Source organism: Garra rufa, chromosome 13 (genome assembly GCF_049309525.1).
Source record: "Garra rufa chromosome 13, GarRuf1.0, whole genome shotgun sequence".
Taxonomy (NCBI): Eukaryota; Metazoa; Chordata; class Actinopteri; order Cypriniformes; family Cyprinidae; genus Garra; species Garra rufa.
In genome coordinates this window covers 5332991-5347619 of record NC_133373.1, presented here as the reverse complement: position 1 = coordinate 5347619, position 14629 = coordinate 5332991, and the positions used below count along the sequence as shown (strand labels likewise).

Below are 14629 nucleotides of genomic sequence, written 5' to 3'. Positions count from 1 at the left end.
AAATTGACAGTAATTAGTGTTGAGTGCTACTGTAAGGTAAACCTGCCTGCTTGAAAAGTTTTTAAAAGGATTAACAGTTGAAAACATTCCTTGGAAATTTAGTAATCAAATGTAATGTTACATTACCTCTAAAGCAATTGAAATAGTTACACTACTTTTAAATTACATTTTAAATAGGGAAATTTAATCTGTAGCCTATTACAGCCTATTTCCAAAATAACCTTCCCAACAATGTTGATACATTTGTGTTTTGAAATATATAAAACAATTTATTCCATGGAATGTCTGGATACTGGATTCTGATTGGCTGGCAGGTATGCAGTAAAACCGTTTAATGCACAGGTAGTTCCAAGTCAGTTTAATCACCGTTCTATATTAATGCGCTGCTTTAATTGATGCACGCGAACGCAGAGAGAGAGAGAGGTCGGAGATCGCATTGTGCTGCGCACATACATAAACTTCTTGTCAGCGCTTGCTCGCGATTCTTATTAAAACAGCCTAGATCCTAGATCGCTACATTATATTCATCAGCAACGAGGTGGTAAAACTGCTGTTTTTGAATGAATTCGTTGTTTGTAGAGAGACACGCACCGCACGCAGGCAGGTACGCACACACACACACACACACACACACACACACACACACACACACACACACACACACACAAACTGTCATCTCTCTTTCTCTCTCGCCTTTACTCTCTCTCGGTCGATCGATAATTTACTGAAACAAATGCTATAATTCATTCAAATAAATGTGATCTTACCGGACTATTTCATCTCTGTCTGATTTGAAGCGGGCAGAATGCTAGAGCTGCGTGTCATAACTGACAAAAATAACCGTCTTTTTTATCCATTCATCCAAATTTTGCTCTGCAAAGATCAATCCTAGTTTTAACTTGTCTATAACTTAGCAAATGACCATGGAATAAGCGGGATAATCAACGGCTTGCCGTGCATTAAAGGATTTAAAATGCACTTCGCGGAGGCAACCACCCTCCGCTTCGCGTCGGGCGGTTATTAGCCTCCACGTCGTGCATTTAAAATCCTTTAATGCACGGCAAACCGTTGATTATCCCTTACTTATTTTATTTGGATGAATTTGTCTGTCTTTTTTTTAGCAGATTTACCAATTATCTTGTCTTTTCCTTAATTTTAGGCCCACAATTAGTTAAAGCTGTTGAAGAACTAATAATTTTGCACAAATTTGGCTATAATCCCCAACATCAGTTCTCACTATCTTTGATCACAGGCAAGTGATTTTGTCTAGGAATCGTAAAATGGAAAAAAAATAAAAATAAAAATTAATATGAAAAACCCTGCTGCATTTATTTAGTTTCTAGTAAGTACAAATGGCAACGTCCGCTCCGAGACCGCAACGCGACCACCTCCTCAACTGTACTAAACGCTTCCACTGTGAGAGAAAGCGGCAGCCCCGCAACGATTCCACCGCTGGCCTTGTCCCGGATGTGCGCGTCTACGTTGCCTAGTGACGATCGTGATTGTAGCGGGATCACGTAATATACCAGAAAACAGCAAATTCTAATTTTTTGGCTGGTAGGTGCCATTTAACTCTCAAGACAGCTATGAGCTTGGCAGAGTACTTCTCTCTGCAAAGCCTGCACCTCGTCCATTAACACCATATAGCGGGACAAGTTATCCCTTACTTTTCAACGTGAGAAATACAAGGTGTGGCGTGAGAGCGTGTGAACTGGTTGAATGCGTGAGACTTGAGAGCCCTGAAATAATGTACAGTCATAGTAAGAAATGTGTCAGAAATGCCTTTTCCCTCTTTCCTGCTCCTCCAGGACCCTTGATGGTGATTGTGGAGTACTGTAAACATGGTAACCTCTCCAGCTATTTAAAAAGCAAGCGAGGAGAGTACAGTCCCTACAAGGTAAATTCCATCATAACCTAAAGTGAGTAGTAAAGTCAGGCTGTGATGTGGTTTTTAGATCTCAGCTCCTCCTTTTAACCATGTCCTCTGATGTCTGATGAGGTCAGATTGATTCAGGAGTCTTATATAAGACATTAGGAAACTGCCAACTGTAAGGCCTTTAAAGATTGAAGGTTGCTATGAAGTGTACTGTACCTGACATGGTTGGTACTTCTTGAGGCTGGCAAAAATGGAAACTGAGCTATGCGTGTCTTGTTTTTCAGAAGCGAACACCACGGATGCCGTGCAGGAGGGAGGTGCAGCAGGAAGAGGATTTGCATGAGGGGGATCTTGGTCTGGGAACCAGCACTCGACTGGACATCTGCACTGGCACCGCTGTGTGCACCAGGATGGGAGAACCGACCTCCGCCACCCAGCTGCAGGATGAACAAGGTACAGTATATTAGTGTCTGTCTCTAACTGTCTCTGCACTCTTTTATGAACACACACAGCTACTGAGTAATGGAAAGTATATCAGATGTTTAAATAAGTACTGTCGTTTAGTTCATTCAGTTCCATTCAGATCATGAAATACATTTGGGAAATTGACATGTCTTGTGCTGTACTCCTAAAACATAAAAAATAAATAAATAAAAATAAAACTAAAAAACAGCATGATTATTTTATTATTGATAGTAATTACTCTATGTATTTTTCTCTTTTTGTATTCTATTATTATTATCGAGCAGCTTCAGTGAGCTCATTACCTACATGGAATATTTGTACTTTTAAAAATGTATTTGTCATGCTGTAAATTAATAAGAAATAAAATTAACTGCAAAACATAAAGAAATAAACAGAATGATTATTGTATTAATAATAAAAAAAAGATGGAATATTTGTTTATTTTTTGTCACATTATAAATTAAAAAGTACACATATATATATACATATACAGTGTATATATATATATATATATATATATATTTTTTTTTTTTTATATATATATATTTTTTATAATAATTATTCTATTTATTCGGTGGCTTTAATAAGCTCATGTTATTTCAGAAAATAGATAAACTATTTGTACTTTTAATAAAAAATAAAAATGTAAATAAAATAGAATTACCCTCAGAAAACAATAGTAACAATAATTAGTAAAAATGTAAATAAAATAAATAAACAAACATTATATTCGGTATTATTAATAATAATTATTCTAATTATTAAGCAGCCTCATTAAGCTCTTTACCTACATGGAATATTTGTACTTTTAAAGATTAATTTGTCACACTGTAAATTAATGAAAAATAAAATTAGCTGCACAACATACATACATAAATAAAGAGAATGATTATTGTATTATTAATAACAATTATTCTAATTAATAAGCCACTTTAATTAACTATTTGTGCAAATAGATGGAGTATTTGTACTTTTGATTTTTTTTGTGATTTGTCACACTATAAATATAAACAAATATATAAATATATTTTATTAATAATTTATTCTATTTATTAGCTGGCTTAATGAGCTCATATTATTTGAGAAAATATATGGAGTATTTGTACTTTGAGTTAAAATTGTAAAAAAGTTCAAATAGAATTACCCGCAATGAAAATAATAATAGAAAAACTTTAAATAAAATAACTAAACAGTATAGTTCTGTATTATTAATAATAATTATTAAAAAAAAAGTATCCTAATTTTTACCTACATGGAATATTTCTACAAAACAAAACAAAACAAAAAGTAAAAAAAGAAAAAGAAAAAAAGATCAAATAAAAGAAAAAAAGCAGCATAATTATTTTATTATTGATAGTACTCTATGTATTATTCTTTTTTAAATTCTGTTATAATTATTATTAAGCAGCTTCTGTAAGCTACATGGAATATTTGTTCTTTTTAAAATTAATTTGTAAATTAATGCAAGCAAATAAATCTCTATTATTAATAATAATTATTCAAATAATTAAGCAGTTTCATTGAGCTCATTACCTACATGGAATATTTGTACTTTTAAAAAATTAATTTGTCACACTGTAAAAAATAAAATTAACAGCAAAACATAACGAAATAAATAAACAGAATGACTATTGTATTATTAATAACATTTATTCAAATTAATATACAATTTACTGAACTTTTTCAAAATTGATTAAATATTCATACTTTTTACTGTAATTTTTTGAAGTGTGATTCGTTACTATAAATTGAAAAGTAAATTTTGCAGAATATAAATAAACAAAGTATGTTAATAATTATTATTCAATTTATTAGGTAATAACTAATAGATGCATAAATAGATAAAACATTTGTACGTTTAAAATGAATTTGTAAATTAATTAAAAATGAAAACAAAAATAAAAATAGAATGACATGCAAAGAAAATTATAATAAAAATGTAAATAAAATAAAAAACTAGATATTTATTCTAGTTATTAAGCCATATTAATAAACAAAAATTATATAATAAATATAAAGAATTAAAATAATGAATGCAAAGAGGATTAAACACATTTACAGCACTCAAGATACACATATTGCTTTACACAAACATATGCACAGCAGCTGTTACCTTTCATAAATCTTCATATTGAAATAGAGAGTTCAGACTGGGATCACCTGACGATGGAGGATCTCATCAGCTACAGCTTCCAGGTGGCTAAAGGCATGGAGTTTCTTGCCTCTCGAAAGGTAAAACTAAAACATACAACCGGGGTTTGCGATGTGTGTGTATGTTTGTATGCTTTAGGCATGATGACCATTTACATAACCCTACTTTGTGTTTGTAGTGTATCCACCGGGACTTGGCAGCCAGAAATATCCTACTTTCTGAAAACAGTGTGGTAAAGATATGTGACTTCGGACTGGCCAGAGATGTATATAAAGACCCTGATTACGTGCGCAAAGGAGATGTGAGGAATCTTACCACAAACATGAACAACGTTATTTCAGATGTTCAGCGAAACAGACTCATTTATACTTAAACATTTGTTCTTTATCATCGCAGGCTCGTCTTCCTCTGAAGTGGATGGCTCCTGAAACCATCTTTGACCGTGTGTACACCACACAGAGTGATGTTTGGTCATTTGGTGTGCTGCTCTGGGAGATCTTCTCACTTGGTGAGCGTATTAGACAGCTTAAACCTACCGTAGTAGGGTGACATGTCCTGATGGTCCATCTTTTTTTGGTGCAGGTGCGTCTCCATACCCAGGTGTGTGCATCGATGAGTCTTTCTGCAGGCGACTGAAAGAGGGAACCAGAATGAGAGCTCCAGACTATGCCACACCTGAGATGTAAATATACTTTATACCTAGTAGTACCTACAATTTTACCAGAAATATAGAAGTACTTCCATACTTTTCAGTGTTTCCCCTGCCATTAAAATTAAAACACAAGAATTTCTGAAAAAAGCAAACGATTGCAGGACAGGGAAAGCATAATTTGCAGGGAAATTAAGAGATTTCAACATTTTTAACAATAGGGCCCTGCGATTGTTTTCATTTTTCAGAAATTCTTGTGCGTTTTATTTTTTTCTGAAAATCAAATGAAGGCTTTAAATGTATTTCTTTTGAATCAAATGAAAATGTACCTCTTTTAATTTCATAAACAAACAGAGGTTTACTGTTAACATGGAATACTTGGATACATAAATACATGGAAAAAAAATTGTGTGAATATTCAGTTTAAAAAGTTTTAATAATAATTGTAGTATTTATTTGTCTTTTTTTCTGAAATAATTGTTTTCGTTATTACACAGAAAGTAAAATACTGAAAAAGTACAGTTGGCTATCCTATCCCCTCCTAAAGCTGAAAACCTAGGGGAAACACTGCTTTTTCATACTGTTTTCATAGCAGATGGACCTTATTCTTATTATTGGAATGAGAGATGTTGCAACTGACTGAATCCTGAAAATGAAATCAACCCCACTTCTTCCTGTTAATGTGAAATTCTTCCAGATACCAGACCATGCTGGACTGCTGGCTTGATCGACCTAAAGAAAGGCCAACCTTTACTCAGCTGGTTGAGCATCTAGGCAATCTGCTACAAGCTAGCGCACAACAGGTTAGACTTCACTCCCACTATATGTTTTGTCTCATTCATGTGTTTTTAGTTGAGACATACACTTCCAAAAGTTTGGGATCAGTAAATATTGTAATGTTTTTTTTTTAAAGTCTCAACAAAGCTCTATTTGTTTGATCAAAAATACAGAAATAAGTAATATTATGAATTATTATTGCAATTCAGAATAACAGCTGAACTTTCATCAGCCATTACTCCAGTTATCAGTGTCACATAATCCTTCAGAAATCATTCTAATATGCTGATTTATTACTTCTCTACTACTTATCAATGTTGCAAACAATTGTGCTGCTTAATATTGTTTTAGAAGCTGTGATACTTATTTTAGGATTCTTTGATGAATAAAAAGTTAAAAAGAACAGCATGTATTCAAAAGAGAAATCTTTTCTAACAATAAAGAGTCTTAACTATCACCTTTTTTATCAATTTAACACATCCCTGCTGTATAAAAGTATACATTTATTTCAAAGAGAGAAAGAAAGAAAAATTACTGACCCCAATCTTTGAACGAGGTGTATATTGTTACAGAAGTTTTCCTTTTTATATAAATGCTGTTCTTTTTAAAGTTTTATTTATCAAAGAATCCTGAAAAAAGTATCACAGGTTCCTAAAAAAATATTAATATTAATCTAAATTAATATAAATCGGCATATTAGAATGATTTCTGAAGGATCATGTGACACTAAACAGTATATTTAGAGTTAGCTTTGTTTATATGTTCAGTTTTCATTTTATTTTATTATTATTTTTTTTATATGTCATATTTATTTAGTTTTTCCAGTCAGCTTTTTCGTTTAGTTTTTGTAATTTTAGAACTTCAACTTATTTATTTCAGTTAGTTGCAAAGGCAACATTAAGCTTATCTAATATTATGATTTTACTTTTTAATAGTTGTAAACTTTTTTTTTTTTACTTTAAAAACATTTTACTAAATGTAGTTAGATGTATACATATATATTAAAAATATATATCTTATGCAATTTCACATCTCATACATTTTGTAAGGATGGTTAGATATTTTTATTGGAAAACAAGACAAAAATAAAGTGATTTTGCAGCATGTAATAGAACATGGTTTCATTTGTCGTGACAAAAATCTTTTAATTTAAGGCGAGACACTGCAGGTGAATAGGGTAAATAAATTAACTAATAGTTATCACTTTACTTACCCAGTTGAATGATTGCATTGATAATTGCAAACATTTTTTTTGTATTACAAGTTTTCTAAAATGTTAGGTTTAAAATATGCAAATGAGGCATTATTTAATGAAATGTGTGCTAATTTGCATAACTTCTAGTACAAAAATCTAAACACTGGATGAAGTCAGTTTCAAAATTCTTGTTTAATTTTTTTTTGACATATTAGAGTCAAACCTTTTTACAGAGGGAACTTTGGGTATCTCATTTTGCCATTCCATAATTCAGAAAATACTTAGAACAAACAGAAAACAATATATTTTTACTATTTCTGGGGGAATAAAATGTATAAAATCAAGCAAATTCTATATGAACAAATCCCTCTGTAAAAACCTTTAGAATATAGGCAAGAATAAAAATGTAAAGTTTGGTGTGTGTAAGTACAACTGAAGTGGAGATTTATGGCTCAGTGTAGGAGAAAAAACTCATTTTGAGAAAACAGCCTTTAAAAATATGTATTCTAATTGAAATCTATTGACACAAATAGATAAAGTGCTATAAAAGAAACACTTAACAGTGTCTTTTGGATGTTTTCTTTCCACTGGTCTGAAAAAACACTTTATGAAAAACAATAATGCCCAAAATCTCAAACTTGACAGCCGCATGAAAAAACAGTGTTTTTGTCTGCAGTGTCACCCCTTAAAGCGATAGTTCACCCCCCAAAAAATGAAATTTTTGTGATTAATTAATAAGACCTTAGTTCATCTTTAGAACACAAATGAAGATATTTTTGATGAAATCCAAGAGCTTTTTGACCCTGCATAAACAGCAATGCAACTGACACATTTAAGATCCAGAAAGGTTGTAAGGACATCATTAAATAGTCCACGTGAAATCAGTGGTTCAACCGTAATTTAATGAAGCTAAGAGAATACTTTTTGTGAGCATAGAAAACAGAAATAATGACTTAATTCAACAGTTTCTTCTCTTCTGTGTGAGTCTTAGCCACGTGTTCATGAAAGTACCATAAGGTTGAACCACTGATGTCACATGGACTATTTTAACAATGTCCTTACTACCTTTCTGGGCCTTGAACATTTCAGTTGTGTTGCTGTCTTTGCAGGGTCAGAAATATCTTCATTTGTGTTCTGAAGATGAATGAAGGTCTTACAGGTTTTAAACTACATGAGGGTGAGTAATTAAGGCAAAAATTTCCTTTATCATATGTTGCCTATGTTTTAGGATGGAAAGGATTACATCCCATTGACAAATGGAGAGATGGAAGAGGAATCAGGGGCTCCTCACCTAACATCTAAAAGAACATACTATGCAGGCAACAAAGAGGCCCAGCTCCACTATGACAATGCTCCACCTCTGGGGTTAGCTACAATGACTTCTCTGTCTGCTGTGTGTTTTTGTGCAGTTGTTGGCATCACTGACTCAAAACAAGTCATGTTTTACATTGCAAGTACTAGTACTTATCCACACCCTAGTTATCAGACTTTTGTTATGTCCACATGACTTGAAAGATATAGATATAATGTGCTTAACCTCTCCTTTGACAAACTAATGCAGCAATGGTCCCCACCCATGCCTCTCCTGACAGGTTCCCACAGCAGATAGACAGCTGTGGTGTGCCAATAAGTATGACGACTTTTGTGGACATTCCCCTGGAGCACACTGCTGTGATGGTAAATAAACTCTACAATACTACAGCTAGAATCTGGTTTTAATCCAAAAACACTTTCAGTACAAAGGACTGTAGGGAATTAGTTCACTCACTGCAAAAAATGCTTTTCTTACTTTGATTTTTTGTCTTGTTTCCAGCCAAAATATCTACAAATTCTTAAATCAAGAAGGATTTTCTAGACAAGTAAAAATTTTGTTTTTGTTTTTGGAAAAAAACAAGTCAAAATTAAGTCAGCCCCATTGGCAGATTATTATATTGCTTGATTTAAGCAAAAACGCACTTAAATTTGACTTGTTTTTTATGAAAACAAGAGTAATTTTTGACTCATCTAGAAAATCATTCTTGATTTAAGAATTGTTAGATATTTTGGCTGGAAACAAGAAGTAAGAAAAGCATTTTTTGCAGTGCTCCTGAATTAAAATTTCCTAAAGTTTACTTACGCCCATGTCATCCAAGATTCTAAAAGAAATAAAGGTTTTTGAGGAAAACATTCCAGGATTTCATACAGTCTCCATATAGTGGACATCAATGAGGATCAATGGGTTGAAGGTCTAAATTGCAGTTTCAAAGCAGCTTCAAACAGCTCTACATGATCCCAGCCGAGGAATAAGAGACTTATCTAGTGAAACAATCAACATTTTTCTAATACTTTTTAACCACAAACTGCAATTTGAACCCTTCAACCCACTGATCCCCATTGAAGTCCACTATATGGAGAAAAATCCTGGAATGTTTTTCTCGAAAACCTTAATTTCTTTTAGACTGAAGTAAGAAAGATGACATGGGCGTAAGTAAATTACCAGGAAATTTTGATTCTAGAAGTGAACTAATCCTTTAATAAAGATTAAATCTAGATGTTACCACATGAAGCACATATGTGACCCTGGACCACAAAACCAGTCATAAGGTTAAATCTTACAAAACTGAGATAAATAAGCTTTCTATTGATATATGGTTTGTTAGGATAGGACAATATTTGGCCGAGACACAACTATTTGAAAATCTGGAATCTGAGGGTGCAAAAAAAAATCAAAATACTGAGAAAATCACCTTTAAAGTTCTCCAAATTAAGTTCTTAACAATGCATATTACTAATCAAAAATTACATTTTGATATATTTATAGTAGGAATTTTACAAAAAATCTTCATGGAACATGATCTTTACTTAATTTCCTTATGGTTTTTGGCATAAAAGAAAAATCAATAATTTTGACCCATACAATGTGTTTTTGGCTTTTGCTACAAATATACCCCAGCGACTTAAGACTGGTTTTGTGGTCCAGGGTCACATATATCTACATGATAAAAACAGCACATTTTAAATGATCTTCCATCATACAGAGTGGTCACATGGACTGTGGAGTGGGCTTATCACGTGAGCAAATGAAAGCTTTGGATCGGCAAGTGCAAAGACCACTTCATTTCAGGTGAAACATTCATACTAATCTAAGTAGAGCTACAAATCAAATCAGTTTCACAGTCATATAAACACATTTATGCTTTTATCTGCAGCCCATTACTGCGATGCAAGAGTAAGGAGTCTTTAGCTTCTGAATCGTCCAATCAGACCAGCGGTTATCAGTCCGGCTACCACTCCGATGACGCAGAAGCCCCAATATACGCCAACGAAGAGATGATTCTGAAGAGAGACATTCGGATGAAACCTCCACTGCCCAAGAGAAACGACAAGTTCGGCGCAGAGGTCCGTTATAGTGCGCCTCCAGTTTAACATCTATAGCGCTTCAAACAGTCTTCCTCTTTATGTTATTCAGAATTTTAAAGGGACAGTTAACCCAAAAATTTCAATTCTGTCTTTAATTACTCACCCTCATGTCGTTTCAGAACTTTGTTTATCTTCAGAACACGACTTAAGATATTTTGCATAGATATCCTGCATGGACAGCAATTCAACTGACCCATTGAAGGCTTAGAAAGGTAGTAAGGACATTGATAAAATAGTCCAAGTGACAGCAGCACCACCAAATGTGCATCAAAAACTAACAGTGAAGAGAAGAAATTATTTTCTTTGCACACAAAAAGCATTCTTGTAGGCTCATAAAATTAAGGTTGAACCACTGACTTTAACATTGCCTATAATACCTTTCTGGCTCTTGAACATTTCAGTTGCGTTGCTGTCTATTGAGGGTGAGAAAGCTCTCAGATTTCATCAGAAATATTTTAATTTGTGTTCTGAAGATGAACGAAGGTCTTACAGATTTTGAACGACATGAGGGGGAGTAATAAATGACAGAATTTTAATTTCTGGGTGAACTATGCTTTTAATGTAGTAGTTTCCAAAAAATCTAAAAATTTCAGATTCATCATTTACTCAGCCTCAAGTTGTTGCAAACCTGTGTGAGTTTCTTTCGTCTGCTGAACATAAAAGATGTTTTGAAGAATGTTCTGAACCATACTGTTGACTGTAGCCATTGACGGCCATAGTATGGAAGAAAAAACAAATCATATGGAAGTCAATAGCTACCAGAAACTATTTGGTTACACATTCCTAACACAAATAATAATTTGTGTTCTGCAGAACACAGAAATGTGCAAGAAATGCATACATGTTTGAAAAAGCTTGAGGGTAAGTAAATGATAGAATTTTCATTCATTAGTTCTGCCAAAAATTAAAATTTAGACATTATTTCCTCACCCTCATGTCTTTTTAAATCATGTATGACTGTCTTTTCTTCTCTGCAACACAAAATTTGTAATTTATAGCAGAATATCCAAACTGCTCTTTCTTAAAGTAAAATGCGACCACAAAAGGATTGTCCTTGGATAACACCTTAAAGGATTAGTGTACTTTCAAAATGAAAATTTCCTGATAATTTACTCATCCACACATCATCCAAGATGTTCACGTCTTTCTTTCTTCAGTTGCAAAGAAATTACGTTTTTGGAGGAAAACATTTCAGGATTTTTCTCATATGGTGGACTTCAATGGTGCTCAACGGATCAAAGGTTAAAAATGCAGTTTCAAAGCCACTTCAAAGGGCTCTACACAATCCCAGCCAAGGAATAAGGGTCTTATCTAGCTAAACGATTAGTCATTTTCGATCTTTTTTTTTTTTGTTGAGTTTTTCGACACACCCTAACTATCTTGAACCAGAGTGCACAGAGTATGCATGTGGATCGCAGAGCTAGACAAGATGAGCATTTGTGGTCAAAAAGTGTATAAATATTTATTTTCTAAGAAAATGACTGATCGTTTTGCTAGATAAGACCCTTATTCCTCGGCTGGGATCATTTAGAGCCCTTTGAAACGGCATTTTTAACCCTGAATCCATTGAGCACCATCGAAGTCCACTATATAGAGAAAAATCCTGGAATGTTTTCTTCAAAAAACTTAATTTCTTTGCGACTGAAGAAAGACATGAACATCTTGGAAGACATGGGGGTGAGTAAATCATCAGGAAATCTTTATTCTGGAAGTGGAGAAATTCACTTTTCACATAAAGCTATCAAATAAATTGAGAATATTTTATAATATGTGATGTATGGGCTATTTTAATTATGCTTTTTGTACATTTTTGAAGCTTAGAAAGTCGTACAGGTTTAGAACAACATGAAGGTGCATAAATGATGATTAATTTTTTCTTTTGTGAACTTTTCTGATTGGAACAGCCAAAGGGCAATTTCCTCCCTAAATCAAGTAGCAACCATCTCACTTTTCATGCCGTATTAGATTTTCCTGCCATTACTCATAATGACTCCCGTATCGCAACCACACGACTGCATCATCCAAAAACAACAAAAAATTAAATTGGTCTCTTAAACCTTTGATTGAGCTGTGCCATTATCGCTTTTTCCGTAATTGTATGCGTAAAGGAACCGCTGACTCATTCCAACTCTTAACTGTTTCTTTTATCATACTCACTTTTTGAAATAAATGTAATATATTGTTTTGGAACAGACTGTTTTGGCGCAGATAAGATGTATGTTTTAGTTTTATTCTTCTAAATGTCAGGAGAGTTTGGAGAGTGAGAAAGCCTTAGCAATACAATCATGTTTACACAGCCTGTGGAGCGAGAGTGGTCTCTCGGTGTGTCCACGCCACTTCCTGAGCAGAGGCATGCCCTCTTCCTACCGCACAGGAAATAGCAACTGGAATGTCAGACAATCGAGTGTGTGAATGTTTTCCATTTTTTTGTCTTCATCTTTTGCATTGTCTTTAGACAAATCGCGACCAGACTTGTTCTCCCCCAAGCAACAAACAGCCCGTCTTGTTTTCTCAGCTTTGTTTCTCGGTCGGCCTGTTGATTGTACAGTTTATAATGAGGACCTTCTTTGTCTTTGTATGAAAAATGTCAGTATTTTGCCATTATGATTATATTATTTAGTTACACGTCCATTAATGTAATTAGTTTTTTAAAATAAACACTCTTGCCAGTTAAAAACAACATTTGCATGTGCGTGTTTGCTTGCACAAGAGCCAGCGGATCTTTTGTGACCCTTCTTTTCCTGTATCTGTTTCTCAGTGACCCTGACGAGACAATGCGCTCGTATCTCCAGTTATTTGTGTGCATCTGAGAAAACGGGACAATGCATTTCAGCCTCTTTTTTTCTACTAGCGTGTGCATTTTGGGTTTCATGCGTTTGTATTTTTGTATATGTGTGGGTGTGAACGCTTGGGCCTGAGGAAACAATGCTCACGCAGCCTTGGGTGTTTTCCTAGGAGTGCTGCTCTCAAAATGGCTGCTCAGAATAGCGTTCACAAGGCCATCAAAGCGCAATGCGATCTGCGCTCTCATCCAGCTATTGTTTACATTTATTATTGTATTTAATGCTAAAGAAAAACTAGGTCAGTTGATTCACATCATGTGTCTCTTCCATGGTGGAAACAACCTTATGAACAATTGAAAATGCTTGAAAAAATTTAGCATTCGGTTTGTCTTTAGCTATAATAATGTAGCTCTCAAGCTACAACAGCTCCACAGGTTTGATCATGTCCAACATGATTTAAGATGATCTTTAAAGGATAACTATTGCCAAAATGCAACCTGGGCTGTTTTTTTTACTGTAAATGAGACAAACATATATCTAAAAGCATAATTATGACAAACAAGCCATTTTTGAGATTGACTGTGATTTCGTTTTGTTTTCAATGGCCGGTGAATGGGAGTACTAAGGGCACTTCTTGACTGGCAAGATGGCTGCGAGCGGAAACCCAAACAGTGTAAGTGAGTTGTTCAAAACCTTTCTTTTTAGTAAACTCTGTGTACACAAACAATGTTCTCAATGCTGGAGTTCATGTGTAGAGACCCAGGCGATACTTCCAGCAAAGTTTCATGGTGTGTCGAGCCTTCTTAGTGTTGTAAAAATATCGATTTTGATGCACTCAAAGTTATGCCCCTAGTACTCCCATTCACCGGCCATTGAGCACAAAACGAAATCACGGTCAATCTCAAAAACGGCTTGTTTGTCGTAATTATGCTTTTAGATATATGTTTGTCTCGTTTACAGTAAAAAAAACAGCCCAGGTTGCATTTTGGCAAAAGTTATCCTTTAAGATCATATTTAAGGGGAGACACTGTTTTTTTCATGCACCTATCAATTTTAGGCTTTTTGGAGTTTCATAAAGTGTTTTTTCAGACTAGTGGAAAGAAAACATCCAAAAAACACTGTTAAGTGTTTCTTTTATAGCACTTTATCTATATTTGTGTCAATAGATAATTTCAATTGCAATGCATATTTTTTAAAGGCCATTTTCTCAAAATGAGTTTTTTCTTCTACACTGAACCATAAATCTCCACTTCAGTAACACTTAAACACACCAAACTTTACATTTTGTTCCCTGTCTATATCCTGAAGGTTTTTACAGAGGGATTTGTTCATA

General features: G+C 34.0%; 1 protein-coding gene across 1 annotated transcript in view; it reads left to right on the top strand.

The window, feature by feature from the left end:
* Positions 1-13193, top strand: part of kdr (kinase insert domain receptor (a type III receptor tyrosine kinase)) — a 40927-nt gene extending 27734 nt beyond the window's left edge. The window contains exons 20-30 of the mRNA XM_073853087.1: positions 1809-1897; positions 2161-2329; positions 4482-4573; positions 4672-4794; positions 4890-5001; positions 5076-5175; positions 5840-5945; positions 8343-8479; positions 8707-8791; positions 10132-10217; positions 10303-13193. Coding sequence (XP_073709188.1) covers positions 1809-1897; positions 2161-2329; positions 4482-4573; positions 4672-4794; positions 4890-5001; positions 5076-5175; positions 5840-5945; positions 8343-8479; positions 8707-8791; positions 10132-10217; positions 10303-10519 — 1316 coding nt within the window. The 3' untranslated portion in view covers positions 10520-13193. The remainder of the gene's footprint in view (positions 1-1808; positions 1898-2160; positions 2330-4481; positions 4574-4671; positions 4795-4889; positions 5002-5075; positions 5176-5839; positions 5946-8342; positions 8480-8706; positions 8792-10131; positions 10218-10302) is intronic.
* Positions 13194-14629: the final 1436 nt, after the last annotated feature.